The sequence below is a fragment of the Blennius ocellaris genome (assembly GCF_963422515.1).
Source record: "Blennius ocellaris genome assembly, chromosome: 6".
NCBI lineage: Eukaryota > Metazoa > Chordata > Actinopteri > Blenniiformes > Blenniidae > Blennius > Blennius ocellaris.
Window position 1 is genome coordinate 13,248,383 of NC_137655.1, and position 14,030 is coordinate 13,262,412.

At 37.6% G+C, this 14,030-nt stretch overlaps 1 protein-coding gene across 1 annotated transcript in view; it reads right to left on the minus strand.

Moving 5' to 3' along the window:
- Nucleotides 1-7,599: 7,599 nt before the first annotated feature.
- cps1 (carbamoyl-phosphate synthase 1, mitochondrial) overlaps nucleotides 7,600-14,030 on the minus strand; it is a 56,095-nt gene continuing 49,664 nt past the window's right edge. Inside the window, exons 35-38 of the mRNA XM_080498728.1 lie at nucleotides 13,520-13,579; nucleotides 13,212-13,324; nucleotides 8,906-9,035; nucleotides 7,600-8,808 (exon numbers count right to left, since the gene is read on the minus strand). Coding sequence (XP_080354854.1) covers nucleotides 8,683-8,808; nucleotides 8,906-9,035; nucleotides 13,212-13,324; nucleotides 13,520-13,579 — 429 coding nt within the window. The 3' untranslated portion in view covers nucleotides 7,600-8,682. The remainder of the gene's footprint in view (nucleotides 8,809-8,905; nucleotides 9,036-13,211; nucleotides 13,325-13,519; nucleotides 13,580-14,030) is intronic.

Below are 14,030 nucleotides of genomic sequence, written 5' to 3' on the forward strand. Positions count from 1 at the left end.
AGACTGCCGAAATAAAAGCCCATAACATTAACATTACACCTTCAAAATCAAAACATGGGGGGACTGATTATTCTAAGACTTACAAAACAAAAGCTTGGATTTATAGTATCGCATTTCCATTCTAAAATCAAATTTGTGAGCCCCTCCCAATGGAATTCTTCAATATCTACTAACTGCTTAATGTACTGTTAAACGCATGATAGAGTGCTGAATGGTTTGAGGCTTGGAAGCATAATCCTATCATCCCGTTGAGTACAGGTCTCTCCAGAGCATGTTTCAGAACTCTGCTCTGAGTTTTAACAGACGACACACCTTTCTCTCTCTCTCTCTCTCGGAGTGTCTGCGTGTGCAAATGTGTGTGTGCACATGCATGAGTGCATGCAGGTGTGTGTGTTCGCTGGGAAAGACAGAACACGGTATCTCTGACATTCTTGACAAAACCTCAGTTCCAACCTTCACAGGATGTAGAGGGAAATCTCCCCGACTCCACCAGCATACTAATGCTGTTCCACCACAACACTTTAATTGCTGTCCTCACTTGCTAAACAAGGGGTGTGATTGAGCTTAGAGGTAGTTTTGTTATGCTGATTGCAAAACATACTCCTTAAAGCACTCGGGGTCCTCCCTCGGAACTATAGCGCAGTAAAAACACAACAAATGGGAATTCGCCATCACTGCTGTTTCTCTTTAAAAAGCATCCTTAATTGTATGTTAACAAGGAAGTAATTCAACTGTGGGTTCATCAAAAAAGCTTAGTTATAGTATACTTTATGTGAGTTTCACACTAATGCAGCAAAAGCGATTATTGCAAAGCTTAAGATATGTATCTTAACAATGATTAAGAATTGGTAATTTAGACCAGGGATATATCCTGCTTTAAATAAATAAATAACACCTCTGATGAACCTACTAGAAGATCTGCAAGCTAAAGTCATTGCTACTTCAGCCGTAATCTTATATATGTACATTTAATTTTAATTTTATTGTCCTGATATTGTAGCTGATTTCACTGGAAGAATTATTCTGACTTGACTAATTCTCTCTATTTAAACTCCCACTTCAACGTGCAGCACTGTGTGAAACATATCTGCTGCTAGGGATGGGATAACCCGCTGTAAATTATGAAGGATGTCGTGAGGTGACTCATGGTTGTCAAACAATCGGTGACTGTGCTGTCGCAGCATGCAAACACATTATGACAATCGTTTCTTCACAGATGGCATCGCCAATGACTTGATGGTCTGGGAGATAATTAAGCCACACAATCGCTACTGGAATGAAATGCTACCACAGCTAATGGGGAGGCGTCTTGCAGTCAGAATGGTATTAAATGCACATTGAAACAGTGAGGACAGTCTGTGGAGTGTAATGGACAAGTATTAGAGTTTGTGCATTCAGATCATTACAAGAAGGCACTTGGTAACTGACCCAAAATACATTATATGTTGCTTTTATAGTGAAATTAAATACAAAAATCTAAAATAAAACCTCAAATTCTGTTACGTTTTTAAATGAATCTATATTCATCAATTATTCAAGCAAAACATCTGAGTGGGTTTTTAACACAGCTATATGCATGCATGGGTATTGGCTTAAAACCACTATGTAAGTCACTGTCTTCTAAGCCCCGCTTGCTCCCCACCTCCATGCATTATTAATTTAGCACAGCATGAAAAAGGCATGTCAATTAGCCAGGTTTATTTTCTTCCTCCAATGAAAAACAGCAGAACTGTCTTCATGCCAGCGAGAGGAATTATGTAGTCAAACGGTGCATTATTTAGCATGATCTGGACATGACTGCTCGAACTACATGGCCTCATTCTTCTTTTAAAAAAGGAACAAAGTCTGACAGCGTCAATTATTCTATTTGATTCTCGCAGACATGTCTTTTTTTTCTGTGAGAGTAGATTGTGCTGTTTTATCGCTGTGATTGACCTTAGTTTTCATAACTGCATTACGAATTCTCATGTATCAACATCTGCTACTGAATGTAATTACTGAAACCACTTCAAGCAAAAAAAAAGGCTTCTTTTCCTTGTCTAAGTAGTTAATGACACCAGCAACACTTTCAGTGGTCTGCACATGGTTTGCAAGAGAGGAAGTACAACAGAAATAATGCAGTTGTACCAATTGCTGGGTGAAAACTCAAGACACCTGCAAGTTCAGGGTTTTTTTTCTGAAGCGCCTGTGTGCACACACACAAAAGTTTCCTCCACTTCTCCTCTCCACAGTAATGACAGCCTCCCCTGAGCTACCTAAAGACAATCAGCTGTACTGTAGTTTAATGATTGCCTCAGTATGGTTGTGTGTGTTTACATAATTAGCTTCCACATCCAATTATCAGTGTATATTTCTGTTTCTGTGTACCTGACACACCTATACTTTCAGTGATTGCTTTACTTTTCACTGTTGTCCATCATTTGTAAACAGGGTTTATTTCCTAAGATGAGGCGTCATGCTGATTTCTGCAGAACTGATTAAGTTGTATGCATTTGAAATGCATATCTCTGAGAATTTACTATCAGAACTGTGGGACTTTAATAATACCTGATGAACTTAAACTTACCAAATTAACTGACGTAACATTTGTTGAACTTAATGACTGAATCATTAAACATTGATCATCACTGATGACAGCTCAGCAAAGGTGCCACAGCAATACAACTGTATGCACACTATTAAGACATCCTAATTAAGAGAGGCAATTAAAAGTACTATAGATTTTCTTTTCCAATATTACTCATTTTTTTGTTTCAGAACTAATGGAACACTTCTGGTTATGACTGAATAAGTACTGTAAACATTTTGAAATGCGTTTCACTATAATTAGCTTTTTTTAATGAGCAGCACTTGTTTTGCCCTCTTCAAAACCCAGATTAATACACACATTGAAATCTTTCTAAACTGCTGGTTTATGTCCTTTGACCAAAATGAGGATCATGTTTGGCCTTGCCCCAGACTTGAGAATGCTGACCACCCCCTCAGTTCACCAGATCAAGTTTTTATGAGATGAAACATACTTCACTAATCCAACAAGGGAACAATGCAAGCGGGCAGCAACAACATAGTGAGAGAAAACAGATAATAAGAATACTAACAACAACAATTGAAATTCAGGATGAAAAGGGATTAAAACAAAAACAAAAAACCTACCGAAACAAAAAAGCCTTCTCTTAATTGTCTTTTTTGTCCCATTTGACCCCAATAACCCCGACATTTTTAACTGTGTTTTTTAATCAACTATTACATTTCATCTGTTTCTTCAAGATTGTTTGAATGCAAAGTGCATTATAAATACAATTTATTATTATCATCATTATCATTTTTATTAAGAACAACACAATAGGAATAAGACTGCCATAGTATAAGAACCTATGGCAGGATTATGACTTTGGCTGTTTTATTTAACCTAAAAGACAATGTAATGTTTTTAAATTATAGAAGAAATGTAATGATTAGTATTTGGTTCTTTTTTATTTATTTTAACAATTTTTGTGGTGAAAAAGCTGATAAACCTCTTCAGAATTTTTTAATACTAATATGTCATATGCCTGATATGTGAAACAATGCTTTTGTTTGCGATTAAATAATGTGCAAATGTGTTTTTTTACAATTTATAAGATAAAATACATTAGTTACATTAATAGTATAGCTGGTTGATTCAGGGAAATCAATCATATTTCTCTCATAGGGACATTTTTTAAAAGACTAAAGTGCAACATTTTCACAGAAGTACTTGGATCCAGATAATTCTGCCATAAATGCCAGCTAAACCCAAAGTTCTCAATGGAGCCAAACTGCAAAACCAAGCTTGGGGAACTTTTCACTGCCTACATTTGTAGTCATTAAAACCTCTCCCAACCTTTGATGAAGTCCAGGTATTGCACATAGCTTTAAACTGATCAGCGACAGAGATATTTTGTGGGTTGTCAGGTATTTTTCACCTGGGGAAGAGCTCACCTCATGTAAGAATGATCACCTTGTTGCGCTCCTGGAGGGCTCAGAGCCGGCAGACCCAAAATAAAACATCACTTTTTCATAAAAACGGAGTACGGTTAAATTTAACAACACTACACTTTAATCAAAGTGGGATTTGCAGACGTACTGCTCGAGACACAGCAGTCTACACGGGAGTTATTGTCAGAGATGAACACCGCATGCAGCCCTGTTGCTTGGTTACTGTGCCTGCAGTGAATCGTGACTCTGATGGCCCTCGGCTGCTGAGGACGCTTTCGGTTTAACTGAGCAGGAATTGATCATTTTTAGAGATCCAGTTGTTTAGGAGAGAGCCATAGAGCAGGAAGAAATAATGAAGTAAAATTAAATATCAATTAATGAAGTACTGGGCTTCCATCTATATGTATCTATCAATATGTTGACAGTACTAGTTTTTTAAGGTGACCAAAACTGAAGATAACAAAAGTGCAACTGTAAATTGGAAAATAAACTAAATTGAAAGTTACCTTGAATAAACTTAAAGTGTCATTGCACATCCCAGGTGAGCTTACTCATCAATTGTAAATGACAAAATCAACTATCTTTTTTTTTTTTACATACATATTTAGTGCCTCATCTTGTCCAGATTTTCCCCGGTGGTTTGCGTTCGTATCAGTCATGGCATTTATTCGTTTTCCACCACCTGTTTCATAAACATAAACACACACACACACACACACACACACACACACACACACACACACACACACACACACACACACACACACACACACACACACACACACACACACACACACACACACACACACACACACACACACACACACATCCACAACACATTTCTCCTGTGAAAACATTGATACATTCCTTTATTTTAACCCTGCTTATTTGTGGGTGTGATCTTAAGAGTTTATATTTTTCACTCTTGATATGAGAGTATTGGCAGCTCTGCTTTAATGGAATTGTAAAATATATTTATTTGATCTGTTTTGTCTGAAGTACTTTTAATCACCGAGAAAAGTAAATCAATTCTATGATCAAATTAAATATTAGATGATAGTGAGTGGTTTGTCTATTTGCTCAATTCATGTGGAAAATAAGAAAATGACTTGTGTATTTTATGTCCAACAATATTTTTGGTCGGACCGTCCTCCGCAGCCAGAAGAGGTGAGAATGGGTCACGGATCTTCTTTTTGACTAAGTTTTCGCAGACTAAATAACAATTGTAATTTAAATTTGTTGACTAGTCCAACAAAAGTATATAATTCAGTGTTTCAAACATCGTCACCAAAGTACATTGTGTGTATTAGGAGCTCTTTTAAATATATTCCATTTACATCTATATAGGATGTTAGTCACCAGTAAAACACAAGGCCCTTTGTGCTGCGCAGTTCTCTATGGATTAGCATGCAGCATTTGTTTGTTATTCAGGTTCGATGTACTCCATTGATTTACTGAAGATTTTATCTGCAACTAAATTATATGGAACCTTACTTTGCAGGGTAATTTTTTGAGATTGTTCTTTTTACAATTCGGATAAAACTGTGATAAGGTGGACAAAAGTTTAACGGCCACACCGTCTTACTGCCCTCTGCCTGGCCTTGACTTGTTTTGTTAGTAATCAATGCCCTCCGTCACACATAATGTCTTGTTGTCATTACCATGGTCACCACCACTTTGACGCAGCAATAAGGGAGGTTGGGTTAGAAAGGCCTCGTTTTCTTCTCCTCTTAAAATAGACAGCTGGACTCGAAGTAACTGCATGAACAAAACTCCTAGTGTGGCGTAAGACAGCAGCTTTGTAATATTAGATTTTTTGTTTTTGTCAGCAGCTGGAGTCACAGTGGAGCGAGCTATTTGTAGACTTTACAGTGCTATAGGTACACAAAGTGGATGTTACTTAATCAAAGAAATTCTCAGGTATCCTCAGTTGCCTACTGCCGAGGCAAAAGAGAGAAGCTGAGGAGTCTGGGTCAAAATAGCTGGAGGAAGACTGCCAACGATCCGTAGGCAGATCAATATCAGCTCTCTTTGGAAAGTTGAGACTGTAAAGTGAACCTGAAGCGATTCAGCTGGCACAGATGGAAAACAGCTATCGAGTAACAGTTTATGCCTTAAAATTACGCACGTCTTGGAAGGGTTTGTGTATAGTTTCTAAATGTTTTTCCTCATTTGTGAGATTGATTGGGGATTCATGAAAGTGATGTTCAAATGTTGCAAAAAAAAAAAAAAAGGGAGTTGAAAAAGAAAGTTGAAAGGAATGCATAATGTGCTCTTTTTGGGGCTTTGATGCAATGGTGTGCTAAAAGAAACTCATGGAGGCCTATAGTGGTTCAATCGTGCAAAGAGGTTCTCCAATTTGTATGAGGGTGAAACACTAATTGAACATTTAGTAGCTGGTTCCCTCCGAAATTTGCCTCAGGATAGCTGGCTTACATTCTCAGTTTTATTTGGCAAAGCGAATGATTAGAGGCCCTAAGACCAAAACGATCCCAACCTATTTTCAAATTTTAAATGGGTAAGAAGCCCTGCTCGCTGGCTTGGAGCCCAGTGTGAAATACTTTTGGTTTGGTATCCAGAACTGGCACTGCGGGATGAACGGAACCCAATACTGACACTCATCAGACCGCACAACAAAAGCAAAGACTGGCTGTGGAAATTGGAATTTGCTAAAAAGTGTGAACAACTCACCGGTCAAATAATCCAGTCCTCGGATTGCATGGAGCTGCAGGGACTCGGTAGCAAATATTCTTGAGAAATTTCAAAATAGACACCTGGGTCAAATTTGATCCAGTTGTTTGTCCAATTAATATTCCAATAATTTCCCTCTCTAATGAAGATATATTAGTTTATTTTTAAATTGCTGCAATTGGCTTTTTGTTACTTGTTGATGCTTCAAGTGTTAAGTAAAATAAAACAAAAATCTGATCTGATCCATCAAGCAGTTAATCCATTTATAAAGGACATTTTCACAACTTCAGCAGTCCATCCATGCACATAGCCACACTGTGATGGTGATGGCTGCAATGACAGGTGCTTCACTTCCATTGGGAGCAACAAGGGGTTCTGTTTATTGCCCCAAGGACACCTAAACACCTGGTCTTAGTGAGATGGCAGATCGAACCACCAATGTTGCGATTGGAAGAACACTCTCAGTCGGCTGAACCACAACCACCCTTGTGGTGTGTGTTTTTCCATCTATGCACTCTCGGGCCGCTCAATGGACACTTGAATCAACACTACAATCGAAAACGCACTCGGGCAAGCTCACAAAAATGAGATAATTGTTTTGTTCAGATACTCGTTTAGTTTTAGAAGAGAACATAAAAAAAAAAAAATCCTCACTGATTAATAACCTTAATAAAAGGGCAAGGCTTTCCATTCAAGTGCTTCCTTAACCTTCAGACCCTGAACCACACCAGATATACTGCCACCCATCCTTACGTGTATGAGGGAGAACTCTCAAAAAAATAATGTAAGTTCTAGTTGTTCGATCATAATACTACTTCTCTTCACTGCCACTTCATGAAGGACAATGACAGATTTTGTGTTTACCCTTTGACATGTTGTGAAATGACGGTGCACAGTGCCAACAGGAGCACATTTTTATTAAGCTCTTCAAACAGACACATTCCTGTACGTTATGTGTTGCATGTGGATCAGATTTTTAAGGCAGAGATTGTCATGTGGTAGGGAACGTGCCACAACTTTAATGAAACACACTGAGCACTCACATTAATACAAAGAGTAGATATCATGCGAGCGGGTACTCAAAATGTATTTTAGTGAACTCCTAAACACCACAGGAAACGTGTGATGGATTAGTTATTATAATTTCTGTCTCCGGTTACGGTAGGTTCAAATGCCGAGTCTGAAATGTAGTATGTACAAAGATGAACCCAACTATGACAACAACAATGTTGAGAAACAGCAATTGAAAAATCACTCTTCTCTTAGCAAATGCATGAGGATTATCTTTACTCCAGTTACTTCATCTTAAGTGTACATTTTCCCCACATAGCACAATTTTAACACAGTTCAACTGTAAGAACAAACGGCATGACAGACGGTCATTACAACAAAATGAGCAAAAAGTCGTACGTCAAATTCACCAGTGTTCAAATGCATCACGTCACTTAAACTCAAAAGCAATACAAACCATACCAACTGATTTTCAATATTCACATGACTTCCATTAAATCTACCTCTCTTATTATCATTTATAGACTTTGGAGTGAGTTTTATTTGTCAATAAAACCAGTAATTGACTATGTCAATATAGTTATTCATTAGCTGCATTTGCTACTGGATTTGTGTTTCACAAAACTTAGCTTTTCCTCAACAGGTTTGACTTTTGAACTTATTTGACCAAAACCTGCAGAACATGTGGTCCACAAAACATTTCAAACGCTTTTTTTTATTTTATTTATTAATTTACATGTAAAACTCTGCCAGAAGGACAAATACAAACAAAGAGTAATTGTTACAACTGGTATGTTAGTTCATGTAACCAAACAATGAGAGCACCTTTACTTACAGTGCTCTGATCTTTTCTGTTTTTGAATTGTGGCTTAGGTGATTTAAGTAAGCTGTACATCTTCCTGGCACGAAACAATACTGTAAACAATATCTAAAAAAAACCCAACAACAACAACATTGCTCCCACTGACCGTTACTGTTATACAACAGAAATTAAAGGAGTGGGCTGGACAAGGCAGTGAGACTTCAACTCTGCTGCGTCCCCTCTCTCTGTTCTTTCTGCCGGTGACTTTCCTTCTGCCGGTAGTGGAAGAGGCTGGTCGTGTCGAGCTCTCCCGCATAGCGAACGGCCTCAGCGAACAACTTGACCACCTAATTTGCACAAAGACAAAATAAAGCCAGGGTGAGAGAAGTATTCAATATGTAAATTGAAATGTCTTTATTCAGTAGCCGTGTGACACTCGCTGACCTGGTAGTTTGTAATGAGAGGAACACCATAGTCCACTGCCATTCTGCGGATGATGAAGTTATCCTTCACGTATTGCGTGTTGTTATTAGGGAGATTAACCACCAGGTCAATGTCACCTTCCCTGATCAGCCTATAAACGCACGCAAAAAGAATCTCTTTAGAGGTGACGAAATCAAAACATCACATTTAACCTCAAGCTTCTTGTGAAACATGCTCGCTCAAACAAAAATGTATTGGTGAATAAGTTATTGGTGCTATTACAAAAAACACTAGTTTTTCTTTTTGTTTGGCACTTTATAGGCTCTTAGAAACTTTAAGCACACTTGGCTGTTTCCGTCTACACTTATGTCCCAGTTGCACCTGCTGACACCTTTATATCAAACTACTGGCAGAAGTTTATAGCAAACCAACTTCAGATGTGCCGAATGCATGATACCTTCTCTGCAGAAACCGACACAACTCCAACATTCAACTCATGACTGATGAATCATCTGAACAAGTAGCAAGCAGAAGTGACCCAGATATATTTATAAACCCTTAACTTTGTCAAAAAAAATCCCTCCTGGAAATAAACAAAAAAATAACTTCAGTCATAAAATAGTTGCAAAGTGGCCCTGTGACTTTATGTATGATTAATATGTATCTCAAGGGCCACACAGGAGTGTAGCGCTCTATTTAGAGATTGCATGTTGTACTTGTACATGCATATTACACCAGGTTAACTGATCACTCTCAATAAGGGGTGTCAAGCACATTTTAGTTCACAGGTCAAATACAGCACAATTTCATCTTGAGTGGGCCAGACAGGTAAAGTAGTGCCATAATAACCTTTCAATTTCGGTGCCGTTTGCACAACAATGTTTCATGTAAAAACATCTAATCCGTTCAAAGCATGTTTACACTGTAGCAGCAGACACATTGGCAACGGCTCAAGAAGTCAGCTTTTATCGATTTTACTGTTTGGTGAGATGCAATTTGAAGACAAAATTTGGCTTGTTCTCAATTTTGACAAACAACAACATTCAAGCAGTGATGATGCAATGCTAAAAAAAAAAGGTCCCATCCATGTTCTGTACCTCTTTCGTCATTTCACGGCCATGGGGTGCTGAGGCCATCTCCAGCTGACTCTGGTCAGTCATGGACAATGTGTACTTTGATAAATGAATCTCAAATTGTTGTAATTTTCATCATTCATTATTGAGTATATTATTTAAAGCCAAAAATAGACTACAATGGAAGCTCCTTGAAGTCGGGAATCAGCAAGTCTGGTTTGGAATGTGGATGAATGGGTATGGCTTGACTTTGACTAATGAAACACATTTCAAGTGATCTTAAAATAAAGAAATCAAGAATCAAGAAATATTGATTTTGTTTGAAAATGTCATCGATTTCACAATTCTGAATATTCTGCATCAACCCAATTTTGTGTGAATGGAGACAATTACTAATGTGATGCTTCTCTTCAGTAGTGAGCAGAATGCTCAGCCGCTCCAAAAGCACAACTGAATTTTAAGGTAGGTATAAACAAAAGGACATCATAGTAACAGCTCAAGCCTGAAGTCACTGGACTCCAAAAAGTTCTCAAGTTTACCACGAATGAAAAAGAAAAAAAGAAAAGTGCTGCATAACAAAATTTTTTTGAATTTTGGATATCAATACAAGATCAGTGACAAAGCAGGGAATATATAAAGTAAATCTATCACACAAAAGCTTCAAACAAAGACAAAATGCCTTCTGGAGTAGCAATTTCAAAATCCAGACTGTAATCCAATACAGACGCTGTAAAATGAGCTCCAGAAAGTTGTTTTAATGAGACAACTCACTGTTTGGCTCAGCTGAAGCAGCTTTGTGTGGATGAATAGTCCAGATTCTTCCTAAACTTTATGTTTGCTGAGTGGTACCAAGTAGTAATCTCTATCTGAGGTTATTACTGCAAACAAATATTATTAATCCCACAGTTTCACTTCACAATTGTTTAGTGGGCATATTCAGTTAAAAACTAATGAAAAAGCAATAATACTGTAATATTTACAATCAAGATAAATAGCAGGTCATAATTAAAGAGAAACTAATCAGACCATGCCAGTTAAAGCAATTATTGCATTAATGCAAACAAAAACTTCATCACACATTATGAGTTTATTTATTTGGTCATTGGCTCTGAATCTACAGACTGGTGATAGTGAAGGCTTAGGGATTGGCTTCAAGCCTTGTTTGTACCAATAAGAGCATTCAGGGTGGGGCTGACACTGCTTCAGAGCTCAACTGACTGCAAATCAATAAAAAACGAAAATAAAATGAGACGAAAACCATTTAAAGGGTTCATATTTGAAAATAGGTTTCAGTACTTATAGCTGGCTTCTCACCCTCCTGATAGACATGATCACCAAGTCACTGCTAACTATGTGGACCTTACAGAACTCAGTATAACACTGGGTGTTCACTTTTAGATCCAAAATACAAGAAAACTTTGCTGGAAAAACCCCCCAAGTTAATCTCAAACCAAAACAGAATTGTTATCATGGTTGTAGACTCCGAGGCAACTGGGTCTGAATGTTTGCGATGCCAAATAAGTTGTGTTGTTTAATTCTTTTCATTTTTAAGTTGAGATTTTTAAGAAATATTTGTAATTGTTGCTGGTAAACTAAATTGTATTGTAATTTAGTTTTAACTGCTATATTTCTTAGAAATAATTGTTGACATTTGTGCAACATAATGTGAATAGCTGCAGAAAATGTGATTAATTGCAATTTCAACATTTGAATTGTTGCCCAGCAACCAATGCATTAAAAACCAGCATGCACCTGTTAATGCCATCTGTCCTTCAAATACACTCACAGGCAGTAGCCATGGCTCCTGGTGCTTTTTTCATTGAAAGGCCTTTGACAGGCTGCATGAAAATAGTTCTTAGTTCAAATTGGAAAAATCGAGGACGGACAACAGAGACAGAGCTCATGTTCTTTTCTGTAAAGAATTGGCCTCAATGCCACTTTGCACAGCTGATCCCAGCCTCTCCCCTCTCTGTGTCTGTTTATGGATGCAGACATGAGGACAAGTCGCACTTTTGAGGAAAAAAGAAAGCCTTAATGGGAAGAGAAATGAAAAAAAAAAACACTTTAAAGGTCAACATTAAGCTTAAGGTTAGTGTCGACTCCAGAATTAGGCAATTTGTAAATATGGTTGAGGTTATGCATGTACGTTTCCAGGATGTTAAATAATAAATCCACACTGTGTACTTGCACTTTTTCAAGCTAGACCTAAACTAATAACACTCTTCTTCGCCGACATATGGTCCAGATGACTTTATTGTAGCACAATCATGACATATTCAAGGAATCATTACCTGAAAATTGTGGTCAAAATGTACTTTGTAGCATCTTTGTTAGAAAACTGTGCAGGTAGGGAAAAAAAAGGATGACTTTGCTTGAAGGCTAAAAATATTAGAAAGAAATGATGGTGGAGTCATGAAGGTGTCTGACACCAAACGATTTACTGTTAAATTATTTTGAGTTCAAATTCAGACACTTCCGAGTGTATTGCAGGAAGCTGAAGCTTTCCTTTGAAATTTAGGTGGATAACACAAACAATCGTCTTACCTACTATAGTCGACTGCAACAGAGATTAATTTAAATTCTGAATATCATACAAAGAAAACAAATATGCCACTTTATGCAATTATTGACAGTATCACGTGCTGGTGCAGTGAATAAATAAGGTCCAACAGGCACATTTAGAGGAGTTATTAATTCAACTTGTCCAAATATGGTTATGTATGCAACATATTTGTTTTTTTCTGGTAAAGATACACTTTAAATCCACCTAATCCAGGGTACACCCAAAGTAAATGAGTCTTGATTCGACAATAACTGAATGAAAAGCAATATGCTTCACGTTAGAAGTATTTTAAGCTGTCCTAGATTTCATGAAGTATTAGTAACATTGTTGCTTTATTGTTGGTTGTTTCTGTTGATTTCGTCAAACTTGACTTCTACACTGATCTGAGGAGATTTTTCTCATCCATTTCACGCCTCATTCTGGTCAACGCAATAACTCTGGACTTCAGGGTCTGCCCCATTTTCTTTGATCTCATCCGCCTCTCAGAGATAATTAAGGGGCTAAGAATTCAGATCTTAAGGCTTTACCCTATGCTTATGTTCTTTTTTTTTAATAACCTAATAAATCAGTTTATTTATTACTTCTACACTTCCTCAGAAGTCTGAGCCTCAAAGTTTCACATCAGCTGTTTAAAAGAATTTGTCAAATTTCGTCAACATTATATTGGCCTTCGCAACAAAATATTTTCAACCTCTTAATGCTGGACAAATCGTCTTCTCCTTCATTCTGAGTGGGCCAGGAGACTGGAATGGCAGGTACGTCGTTGGCACATAACCAGGCAGACGTGGCTTCAGTTGCGTAGAGCTGCATGACGGGGAACAGCACCACACACGCAGAAGGCCACATGAGTTTGACAAGACAGAACAATATATATTTTTTTTATAACCATTAATTACATCATTATATCAGCCAGACATGAAAAACATCAATAAATAAATGAGTCTCAATGACATGTCTGTTCTGTAGCGTTTGAATCAAACAGAAACTTGCAGTCCTCACCTTGAAGCCTTCCTCCTTCAGCTGGTGTGCAGTTGCCAGGAAGTTGGGCCGGAACGAATGCTGGACAGCAGGGAAGTAGACAGATTTGTGAATAATTAAATGCCAGGAAAACATCACAAAATAAACTGGCTGCTATTATGCAAATCTTAACATTTTTTTTGAATTTGTAAATAGCAAATGGGCCAATACAAAATCATTGACACACTCACCCCCCACCAAGCCACACACAAACAAACACACAAGGTGTGGGTGGGTAATTCAGGGTTCAGCATTGTGCTCATGGACACGGCAAGCATGGGGACCAAAACATCCATACAGTAGTTTAAAGTTTAACTGAAATTTTGATCCACAGTGGAGACCTTAATAAAATTGTTTCATCATCGTGCACGTCAGGGTCACAGTATATCTTCATACTACGTCAGCACAGATGAAGCTTAAAAAAAATAGTGAACACAAATTGTTAATTGAAGAAGTAATGTGCTGCTTGTTTTCGATCTTTGATATTATTGCT